The sequence below is a fragment of the Vipera ursinii genome, assembly GCF_947247035.1.
Source record: "Vipera ursinii genome assembly, chromosome: Z".
Taxonomy (NCBI): Eukaryota; Metazoa; Chordata; class Lepidosauria; order Squamata; family Viperidae; genus Vipera; species Vipera ursinii.
In genome coordinates this window covers 81148758-81161238 of record NC_139517.1, presented here as the reverse complement: position 1 = coordinate 81161238, position 12481 = coordinate 81148758, and the positions used below count along the sequence as shown (strand labels likewise).

Here is a 12481-nt window from a genome sequence, read left to right as displayed (position 1 = left end):
AACAACAACAACAAACAACAACAACAACAACAACAATAATAATAATAATAATAATAATAATAATAATAATATAAGTTGGAAGGGACCTTGGAGGTCATCTAGTCCAACCCCCTGCTAAGGCAGGAAACCCTATACCATTTCAGACAAATGGCTGTCCAGTCTCTTCTTAAAAACTTCCAGTGTTGGAGCATTCACCACTTCTGGAGGCAGGTTGTTCCACTGGCTAATTGTTCTAACTGTCAGGAAGTTTCTCCTTAGTTCTAGGTTGCTTCTCTCCTTGACTAGTTTCCATCCATTGCTTCTTTTCCTGCTTTCAGGTGCTTTGGAGAATAGCTTGGCTCCCTCTTCTTTGTGGAAGCCCCTGAGATATTGGATCACTGCTATCATGTCACCCCTCACCCTTCTCTTCGTTAAACTACACATACCCAATTCCAGCAACCGTTTCCTATTTTCCTAATTCACTTTTTCATTTTTCCTAATTCACTCTAAAGCTTTCTCTGCGCAGAGCCTTAAGTAACACCAGCTGCCTGCAATTCTCATCCCACCAGGCTCAAGGTTGAGTCAGCCTTCCATCCTTCCGAGGTAGGTAAAATGAGGACTCAGATTGTTGGGAGCAATAAGCTGACTTTGTAATAATGCTGCTTGTGGGTGTGTGTGAAAGCTCTAATAAGCAGGCATATACATAGAATGAAGGCTATTGCTAAGCACATTGATTTGTGCTTTAAATTGTAAGCCGTCCTGAGTCTTCAGAGAAGGGTGGGATATAAATGGGATTTTTAAAAAAAAGACCAAATGGGAGATTCGCTCCAGGTTTTCCAGCCAGCCCGCCCAGTTCCTGAGTCAAATGTGTCCTTAGACCTAAGCAGCTGCTCTGGCTGGCATTCCCCACCTGCCTTTCAAGTTGCTCTTGCAACACTTGCTCTTGCAACACCTGCCTACAGCTGCTCTTCAACATTAGAAGGAAAGACGCCCAGACCCCAGCCTGTAAAAAATCACAGACTGCAGCTTCTACTCCAATTGGTCCCGCTTTCCCTGCGCAGACTAAATGGAAGATCCGCTCCAGGTTTTCCAGCCAGCCCTGTCCCTAAAGTTTCAGCACCCGGCGTATAAGACGACCCCTGACTTTTGAGAAGATTTTCGTGGGTTAAAAAGTCATCTTATAAACCGGAAACTACGGTATGTTAGTTATACTTTTGAAATGCTTCTGTGGAACATATTTTTATTTATTTGTCTTGCTTTATGATACAGAACAACAACAATGAAGTAATAAAGATGGTGACATTGTATCTACTGTTTAGAACATGAAAGGCAAAGTATACATTGATTCCAAGTTAATCAGAATGTTTTAAAAACAAATTTTCAAATTCAATTTTATATTACTGAATTGAAAGCTATTGAAGAAAATATAAGTTTATATTATAAGTTTATATTATATTAATATCTGAATGTGCAGCTAATAAACAGGTTAGCTTGTGAAATGGGTGCAACAACGCCTGCACTTTCTGTGTTGTATGAGAAGAATACACGTTCCTTCTATTACTTTCTGCAGGGGGGCAATTGAAAGTATCCTGTTGTATTACCGTAGTTTCCAGCGTATAAGACTACTTTTTAACCCATGAAAATCTTCTCAAAAGTCAGGGGTCGTCTTATACGCCGGGTGCTGAAACTTTAGGGACAGGGCTGGCTGGAAAACCTGGAGCGGATCTTCCATTTAGTCTGCGCAGGGAAAGCGGGACCAATTGGAGAAGAAGCTGCAGTCTGTGATTTTTTACAGGCTGGGGTCTGGGCGTCTTTCTTTCTAAAGTTGAAGAGCAGTGTAGTATTTCCCAACTTGAAAGGCAGGTGGGGAAGGCAGCAGCCAGAGCAGCTGCTTAGCTCTAAGAACACATTTGACTCAGGAACTGGAGCGGATCTGCCTCCAGAAGTGGTGAATGCTCCAACACTGGAAGTTTTTAAGAAGAGACTGGACGGCCATTTGCCTGAAACGGTATAGGGTTTCCTGCCTTAGCAGGGGGTTGGACTAGACGACCTCCAAGGTCCCTTCCAACTTCTTCTTCTACTTCTTCTTCTTCTTCTTCTTCTTCTTCTTCTTCTTCTTCTTCTTCTTCTTCTTCTTCTTCTTCTTCTTCTTCTTCTTCTTTTTCTTCTTCTTCTTCTTCTTCTTCTTCTTCTTCTTATTATTATTATTATTATTATTATATTGTTATTATTGTTATTATTATTATTATTATAGTTTAATCCACTTGCACTGTTTTATGTTTACATGTTTGATGACAAACAGCCTTATGTTTATAAGTGACAGTTTTCCTACTAAGCACCTGCATGTCATAAGCATTTGAATTAAAATTACCATATTAAAATCAAATCTGATGTTTTTTAATTTTTATTTGGTGTGCGTTGGAAGAGGGGTAGTCTTATACGGCGAGTATTGCCCAAATCCTATAATTTAACAGGAAATGTAGGGGGTCATCTTATACGCCCAGTCATCTTATACGCCGGAAAATACGGTATATTACTGTTCGGTTTGGAAGTATTGCTGTTTCAGACAGGAAGGCTATGCAGAGAGTAGTGAAGATGGGGGGAAAGATTATTGGCAGTTGACTTCCTTCTATCCAGGACATGGCATATAAGCACTGCTTTACCAGGGTTCACAGTATTGTCTGATATGATACACATTCTCCATGACTGGTTTTCTTTGTTACCTTCTCAGAGGAGATTCACAGTATCTGAAGCAGAACAACTAGATTCTGTAATAGCTTTGTACCATATACCAGTAGTATCTAACTTGTCAACTCTCAAGACTCTTTTTCTGCTATATTTTCAAGATGGTCTGTGATTAATATAGGTGTGTGTGTGTGTGTGTGTGTGTGTGTGTGTGTGTGTACTTTCCATGAATTAAAGATGTTGTTTCTTCCTCCCTTTGCTTCTCCCCTATTATGCTTGTCTCCATTGTTGTGCATATCCATATTTTCATATATGAAAAATATAATAAAAGGGCAGTCCTTCACAATGACTTCGTTGAATTTCAGAATAAAATGTGGATTCTCAGTAAGACTGTTGGGGCAGTCATTATGAAAGTTTTATTTATCATTATACAAATATGCCACTTTATAGAAAATTTATGAACAAGAATCCATATTACCATCCTGAAAATGTTAACAAAGTTTCATTCCCATTTGGAAAAATACACATCATCTTCTAATTATCTCTTTGAATATGTGTTTTCTGGTGGCTTTAATCTAAGGCAATTCAAACCAAATATTTTTTTTAAGTTTTTAATTCTATATGATAGCTGCTAGTTTGGGTTTAGTATTGAAATTTATGAATTAATGAAGCCTCTCCAATGTTGACATTTATAATTTATAATATTTCAGCTGACATTCTGATTAATGTTGGTATCTTGAGATAGGCTAGAATGTTTGGAATTGTTATCTCAATATATTCTTCAAGCATCACATTGAAGAAGTTTTAGCTAATGATATAAACCTTAAATGCATGTTATGGTTTGAATTACATTTATACTTCCCAACTAATAATAGAATTAACTTTTTGAAGTTTAGATTTTTCAAATTCTATAAAAGGGATTCTTTCTCTTTGTTTCAATAGTTTATTAATATTTTATATATATATATTTAGCCTGTGAAACCTTGGGAAATCACAGAGTGTTTCCACAGTAAGATAATATTTCTATGAAAATATATATTAAATATATTATATAACTCACTATTTAAAACTTATTTTAACTTCCTGAGCTACATTCAGTCTTTTTCACACAGGAACTGCTTCAGCACCAATATTTGTTTGAATGTTGTGTACATTTCCTGGGGGGAAAAAGTGTATATAATTACTGTGTCATATGAATTTTTGTCTGTTGCATGACAACAAAATTTTAAATTCATCAGGGAATTAATATCACACTTTGTTAACTTTGCTGCATTGATTTTTGTATAATTGTGATTGGGATTTGGAAAAAAATAACATTACCATTTTTGATCCCATGCTTTTTTGTCTTGCTGATTCTTACGGTGTGAACAATATGAAATTTGGTTGGGACACTTTAGAAATGAGTTGTATTTCTTTAGGCTTCCTTCTCTCTATATAAAGTAAACAAGATAACCTTTATTGTCATTTTTTTTCTGTGAACACACTGGCACACATTAAAAAAATGAAATTCTGATGCCTGCTCTCAAAAGAAAACATCATTGTATATTTAATAGTCCATTAGGGATCTTGCATCTATTTTGTATGTTAGTATCAATATAAAAGCTCTTATCTAAGAAGATAAAATGAGTTTAATTTCACGGGGCATTAGAGCTGTCTCAGATGTTCCTGTTTCTTGCAAAGTCATAATAGCCACCCCAGAATGTATGAATACTTGAATGTGAACCAAAGCTTATGAACACTGGCTGCAACAAATCTCATGGTTTCCAAAAATGTTTCTCAGGCTGTAATGATGGAATCGTCTTCTGACGATAACCATGATTTCCTGGGTCATCTATTACTGTGTGCTTATTTATCATGAACCACAACTGTAACTTGTACAGAGCAGAGTCAGACCTTGGATTGTCCTCTTTCAAAAATATGAAACTATTAGGTAGTTAAAACTTATTGTGTTGGCTTTACAGCTCTGTATTTAGGATCTTTGAAATTGAGATACCCATGCAAAGTAGAAATGGCATTTGCTTTATTTCTAATTCAGATAGGCTTAAAAAATTGTTAAAGGGTAGGAACTCAATATACCTCATATCTCTTTGGAAACACTTTGAGTCTTCTATGAGAGAACAGATGGATCAGAATGCTTTAGATTCTCTTTGGCAGGTACCATTTCTCATTTTGTAAACACACTGAAAACTTTTTAAATATAATGCTGTAAATGTTAACACAAGTTTCATATAAATTTATATTTTTATATTTTTATATTTAGATGATATAGCAGTGGAGTAAAAAGAATAAAAATATTATTTCATGCCTATTGAACTGTACATAACTCCATAATTGGATTCAAGACTTTCTTAGGGATCGGTTACAAACAGTGAGGGTCGGGTTTGCTTTGTCCACCCCCCTGAAGCTTTGCACCGGCACGCCACAGGACTGTGTGCTTAGCCCCTACCTGTACTCTTTATACACTTATGATTGTGTATCATCTAACCCATCCACTGCGATAATCAAGTTCGCAGATGATACAACTGTGGTGGGTCTTATTACAGGTGGGGATGAGACAGCATATAGGGCGGAGGTACAAAAACTATCCATATGGTGTAGTAACAACAACTTGCACCTAAACATCGGCAAGACGAAAGAGATTGTGTTAGACTTCCAGAGAAAAAATGAGGAACCTGCCCCACTTTACATCAGGGAGGACTGTGTAGCGAGAGTTTCCTCCTTTAAATTTCTGGGAGTCTACCTCTGTGAAGATCTGACTTGGAAAGTTAACACAACCCAGGTGGCTAGAAAGGCCCAACAGAGGCTTCACTTTCTTAGGGTCTTGCGGAAGAACAGGGTAGAACAACAGCTAATGACCCTCTTTTACCAGTCTACTATAGAGAGCGTCCTCTCGTATGGTATTGTGGTTTGGTATGCCGGTCTGACAGCCACGGACAGGAAAGTATTACAGAGGGTAGTGAGCACAGCACAAGACATTGTGGGCTGTCCCCTGACACCACTGGATGACATTGCCAGGGCTCGTTGCCTTGTAAGAGTGAGGAAGATTCTCAGGGATGACTCACACCCTGGACGGTATCTCTTTACTTTCCTACCATCCGGTAGGAGATATAGGAATATAGCCAGCCGTACCAACAGGCTGAAAAATAGCTTTTATCCGTGGGGTATTAGGCTTTTAAATGAGACATAATCTTATGCAGAATTGACTTGGGAGGCCAGTGTGTGGTGTAGTGTGTGGTGTAGTTGGTTCACATGGTGTGGTAGGAGGGAGGGTTTGTTGTCACTGTGTGTTGGGGGGAGAGAGCACAGGGGGGAGGCTCAGCTAATCTCAATGTACACATGTTGTACTTTGACAATAAAGGTTTATTATTATTATAATGAAAGACTTTTGTTTTGATTCATGATGATTTTTCAATAAATGTCATATAAGATTTCTATTGCAGAACCTATTCTTTTTCTCAACATTACATTTTAAAAGATAAAGTGTCTCTTTTGGTGACACATGGACACATCCTTAGTCATTTATTTGGTGTGAAAAGATTTTGCCATTGATTTTCTTTGAGGTTTCCCTTCCCTTCCCTTCCCTTCCCTTCCCTTCCCTTCCCTTCCCTTCCCTTCCCTTCCCTTCCCTTCCCTTCCCTTCCATTCCATTCCATTCCATTCCATTCTATTCTCTCCTCTCACACCTGGAATTTCCTAGTGGATTCTTCTTTGAGTCTTGTTACATTCTTCCACTAATATAAAATTGTATGTATTTGGAAAAAGGATGCCAAAATTACATAAATCATTTTTTTAAAATTACAATCTGATTATGTGATGGCTTGAAAAGAAATAATGAAAAATGGAGAGAGATATCTATGTTGACAAAATTCAGATATTGTTTTTACACAAACACACACACACAGAGAGAGAGAGAGAGAGAGAGAGAGAGAGAGAGAGGAAGGGAGGGGAGAAGGGAAGGGGGACGGGAGATGCAAAGGAAATTGGTTCTTTCTTGTCATTCTGTAGTTCAAGGCATAGCAGAAGTTCAGAGTTCAAAATCTTATTAACTTTGGTGGTCACTGAACTCTTCTATGTATATTAAAAATGGAGGGCTGTTTATTCTCAAGTAAATAATCTCTTTTAATGTCAGCTTTTATAATGTAGTTTCCTCTATTGTTAGAGAAGTTCAGTAAAACTAATTATTTACATAATATAAATAATTATATAGTATCCAGCTGGATCATGTACTTTTGCCGCTTAACAGTCAAGGCCAACAATCCTAGCAAATAAACTCAGCAGTTATTCATTTAATCAGTGTCTGTTTCTCAGTAGCAAAACTGAGTAGTTCTTATCAGTGTATAGGTCTGAGCAAATTTCAGTGAATCTGGCCTTAAGGACTATTCTCCATGTTATCTACTGGGAAACTCTTTTATTGAAAGATAGAAAACTAAATGGCTGGTATTTGGAATATATCCAGTTGAATGCAAAGGACATCTTTTCAAAACTATATTTCCAAGAAATGATTAGTACTTTGTGTACAAGGATTATTCATTGTTATTTTTACTGAGATACTTACTTTCTAACAATTTTTAGCTGAAGTTAGAACGCAAGTAAATATTGCATCTGGAAAACACATATGACATTTTCAAGTGCTGGATACCATTTTGTTTTCTTGAACAATGGTATAGATTTCAGAATGTAATTTTTTTTAGAAAAACTACCAAATGTAAAAATGAAAATAAAAAACCCATGTCACAAATGTATTTTTGGAAGAGATCAGCATATGTCATAAGGTTTTGAGAAATTTCAAAATCTCATGAGTTTGGCAGTGGGTTTCAGTACAAATAATAGTCTGAAATTTTGCAGTTCTCTGGATGTAAAATGAATAGATCCTTCCTCAGTATTATATATACACTTTTATGTAAGAATCAGCATGTAATAAGATTTTGTGGATATAAATATTTCACAGATATTGATGAATATGAGTAACTGTAAAATGTAAATATAAAAGTTCTAATGTGTGAACACTGATCCTTGGTACTTAAAGCCATTTTAGCATTATTTAGAATATATTTATAATACTTTCGTATGTTGGGACCGGATTGTCATTCAGAGATGGAATGACAATGGAAAAAATATAATGCCTGAAAGATAAATGTTTTTAATCAGAATGTTACATAACAACTGTAATGGAATACAAAGGGAAAACAGTACAGCTTTTGCAATCACAACACACTACATTATTTTTGCATCAGCTGACTTTTTTCAGCACTGATAAAACATTCATATTATATAAGGAAAATAAAAATGTATCATTATTTTTAATTATTTGCTGATTCATTTTATAAATAGTAGTGAAAAAGTATAATATCACCTGTAGCCAAATAAAAATCTGTCACTATATTTTCCTTATCTTTAAGCAACAAGTGTTTTGTATGTGCATATAGGACATTTCATTCTTTTTATCAAACATGAAAACAACTCTTATTCATTAAATTAAACTGTCATACTGAGGATATGGAATGAAGTATAAGCCAGACTCAGCACAATAAGTGCAATTAGTGCAGGTTCGCATCCCACCAGGCTCAAGGTTGACTCAGCCTTCCATCCTTCCGAGGTAGGTAAAATGAGGACCCAGATTGTTGGGGGCAATTAAGCTGACTTTGTAATAATGCCGCTTGGGGGGGTGTATGAAAGCCCTACTAAGAAGGCATATACATAGAATGAAGGCTACTGCTAAGCTTGTAAGCCGCCCTGAGTCTTCGGAGAAGGGCGGGATATAAATGGAATTAAAATAAAAATAAAAAGTGTATTATAGAAGAAAAATGATAAGTAAACACAACTGGCTAACATTTTATAACATACTAATTTTTTCTCAAGGGAAAAGTAAAATAAAATCAAGAAAAAATTGATGGTAGAAGGATGTATCTGTCAACGATTCTGTTATGTACAATTGTTAGAAAGATTTAAAGTTGATTTTTAAAAAATGGTTTGAAGCATTGTAAGTTTGAAATACACACACACACACATACACACACACACACATATATACAAATGAACATTTTTCTAAAATGTATAGACTTATATTGAAATTTGAAAAAAAGAACAGTTGAAAAATGTATGATAAAGTGGGCTAAAATTTTGATTACATTATATACATGAAACAGTGGGAGAATATATAAAGCACTTAAATTTACATTATTGAAATATTTAAACCATTGAAATTTACATTATTTGTAATCTTAAAGAAAATTTTTATTAAAAGGATATAAATTTGGTATATATCACCAAATAGATTGTCTAGAATGTATAAAGGTACTTAAAATTTATGTTGGAAATGTGAAGAATAAGAAGAGACATTTTACTATGCTTGGTGGATGTGCCAAGGAGCCAGAAAAGTTTGGGCTCAACTAAATGCATTAATTCAGAGAATTTTAAAAATTAATATATAATAGAAATCAGACACATTTTTTATGACTGATCAAAAAAAAGTGGAAAAAAGTCATGGAATTTTGTTTTTATAGATGATAACTGCAATGAGATTATTATAGCACAATGATAGAAAGATTTGACATTACTCACAAATTGTTGAGATGGCCACATTCACATGATTAGATTAGGCATGCTCACTGGCTTGCAGACTTTATGTATGAAACAAAAAAATGAATTTATGATATATTATTTTAATAATTATAAAAATTAGATTATCAAAAAATGAAAGTCATATTGTAACATAGAATAAGAGATTAATTTACATCTATACTTACAATTCTGATAAGGAAACTCAGAAGCTATTTCTTTATATATTCTTTCTTCTTTTCCTGTATTCTTTTCTTTCTTCTTTCTTTTCTTTATTCTAAATGTTGGTTTTTGTTACTTTTTATCTTTCCATTTAAAAAAAAATTCAATAAACTTATGTTATAAAAATACGTTATCTGAAATCTGCAAGATAAAATAAACAACATGATAAACAATAGAAGAAAATAAGGGTAGCAGAAAAGAACGTGAGATTGTAAATTAACCTATTTAAAAGCCCAAGAAATTGTAAAAGCTTGGAGTAAAAAAAAAAAGTACTATGGAGAAATCGGACTTATTTCTCTGTGACAGTCATTCAAAAATCAAGGGGCTATTACTAAAAATGCTAACTCTTGGCATTTTCCCAAGGGTGGAATCAGGCTACCTAAAAAGGTAAATGGTATAGGTGGAAACATGCAAGAAGAGGTATTTTTATCAACTTTGTAAGAAAAATCAGACTAAACTAATGTCATACAGATTGAAAATCACTTTTACTGGAACAGTTACGGTAACAGAATTTTGGAAGTCTGAATGTGCTGTTCTCTTATTCATTTTATCTTCCTGAGAGCTAAGGAAGGGCTTCTCTGAGATATTTTTATCAAATTAGATTCTTGGGATGAATTCAGAACTCTGCTTGTCTGATTGTTGTCTTTTCCTCCTATCCTTCAAGGCAGACATGTCAAACTCGCAATGTCATGTGACATCACGAGACGTATCGGGACAGTTTTGTCATTGTCAGCAATGGGGTGGGCATGGCTTTTGGATGACGCATCTGGCTCGCAGGCCGGCAGTTTGACACCCCTGTTTCAAGACCATTCCCTTTTCTCTCCACCCTTTCTTCAGAAACTTTGTTTCTATACCTGGAAAGATTTTACAGATTAATACCAGAACATGAACTGGGACTAGAATATAACTTGAGCCTTTTTTTTAACCAGATACAAGTATGCATTTGGCCATCAAGTTACAATCAAGGTCATGTCGACATATTATTTGGTGGTCTGATGAAAATGTAATATACACACAGTCCTAGATTTACAACAGTTCATTTTGTGGCTGTTTGAAGTTACAACAGTGCTGAAAAAAGTGACTATTTTTCAGAATCAAAATTCAGATGCTTGACAACGTATTTATGATGGTTGTAGCATTCCAAGGTCGTGTGATCACCTTTTGCGACCTTCTGACAAGCAAAGTCACTGGGGAGGCCCAATTTTCTTAACAACGGTGTTACTAACTTAACAACTGTCATAAGAAAGGTTGTAAAATGGAAGCAAAATTCACTTAACAACTGTCTCACTTATCAACATAAATTTTGGACTCAAGTTATGGTTGTAAGTCATTTCATTATTTAGGGCAGATTGTACACTATCCGGGGCCCCTGCACTCTTATGTGCCATTTGAAAGCTTTGGATACAAATTACTTTGAAATTGCATCCAATTTAATTGCTATCTAAGCTTGCCAGATTTTAAGGAGAAATATCTCCAACATGCCAAACAAATCTGGAAAAAAAACAGTGTATTTTTTTATTATGTACAGCCCAGGATTACTGTAGTGAAAGTGGTTGTATCTTTTTTTCCAATATTCCTCTCTCTTGTTTTCAGCATTCCTATGCACCAGCTCCCCATTCCATGGCTCCTCCCAGCCCCAGCACTAACAGTAGCAACAACAATAGCAACATCAGCAGTGGTGAACAGTTGAGTAAAACCAACCTGTACATCCGAGGCCTTCCTCCCGGCACCACTGACCAGGACCTGATCAAACTGTGCCAGCCGTAAGTAAAATCACTTGCTCTGTCTTCCCACTGGAAATCACATGTGCAAGGATCAGATGGTCCCCAACAACTTTGAACCTTGCATGGGAAGTTTTATTTATGTGCAGATGAAGTAATTGTGTGTCATACTATTGGATAATGTCTGATAAAAACTTGTATCTTGGTCTCGAGGGTGATATAAACCTCCTGATAACCTCTGCTGGATAAAAAAAAAACATAATGGATATGCAGGGTGTTGGGAAAATGTTAAAATGTTTACTTGATGCTGGGTGAGGTATATACTAATGGTTGCTGGGAAAATTTGCTGCAGTGGAAAAGAGAACATATATAGAAAGACAACAGACATGTATCCCAACATGGCTATTACAGAGGAACTTTTTGGGTGAGTTCTAATGCCCCTGTCCCTTGAAAATCTTAACCCTTCCAAATTAGCAAAATGTATCAAAATCAAATATCTGAATAAATGTTGCTTTGAATATTATTGTTGGAGTAAAATTAAAGATAATGGCAGAAAGTGAAGAAGAACTAAAGAGCCTCGTGTTAAGTGTGAAGAAGGAGAGTGCAAAACTTGGGTTGAAACTTAACATTAAGAAAACCAAGATCATGGCATCTGGCCCTCTCAATTCCTGGCAAATAGACTGGGGAAGAAATGGAGGTAGTGACAGATTTTATTTTCCTGGGCTCCAAGATCACTGCAGATGGGGACTGTAGCCAAGAAATTAAAAGACGCTTGCTCCTGGGGAGGAAAGCCATGGCAAATCTAGACAGCACACTAAAAAGCAGAGACATCACCCTGTCAACAAAAGTGCGTATAGTCAAGGCTATGGTCTTTCCAGTTGCAATGTATGGTAGTGAAAGTTGGACCATAAGAAAGGCTGAGCGCCAAAGAATTGAGGCCTTTGAACTGTGGTGCTGGAGAAGACTCCTGCGAGTCCTTGGACTGCAAGGCGATCAAACCGGTCAGTCCTAGAGGAGATCAATCCTGACTGCTCTTTAGAAGGCCAGATCCTGAAGCTAAAACTCAAGTACTTGGCCACCTAATGAGAAGGAAGGACTCCCTGGAGAAGAGCCTAATGCTGGGGAAGATCGAGGGCAATAGAAGAAGGGACGACAGAGAATGAGGTGGCTGGATGGAGTCACTGAAGCAGTAGGCGTGAGCTTAAATGGACTACAGAAGATGGGAGGAACAGGAAGGCCTGGAGGAATGTTGTCCATAGGGTCGCGATGGGTCGGACACGACTTCGCAGCTAACAACAACAACAAAATTAAAGAAG

General features: G+C 36.2%; 1 protein-coding gene across 1 annotated transcript in view; it reads left to right on the top strand.

The window, feature by feature from the left end:
• Positions 1-12481, top strand: part of RBMS3 (RNA binding motif single stranded interacting protein 3) — a gene marked incomplete at both ends in the record, with an annotated part of 526486 nt that overhangs the window by 132458 nt on the left and 381547 nt on the right. The window contains one exon of the mRNA XM_083376163.1: positions 11038-11207. Within this exon, the coding sequence (XP_083232289.1) occupies positions 11038-11207 (170 nt within the window). The remainder of the gene's footprint in view (positions 1-11037; positions 11208-12481) is intronic.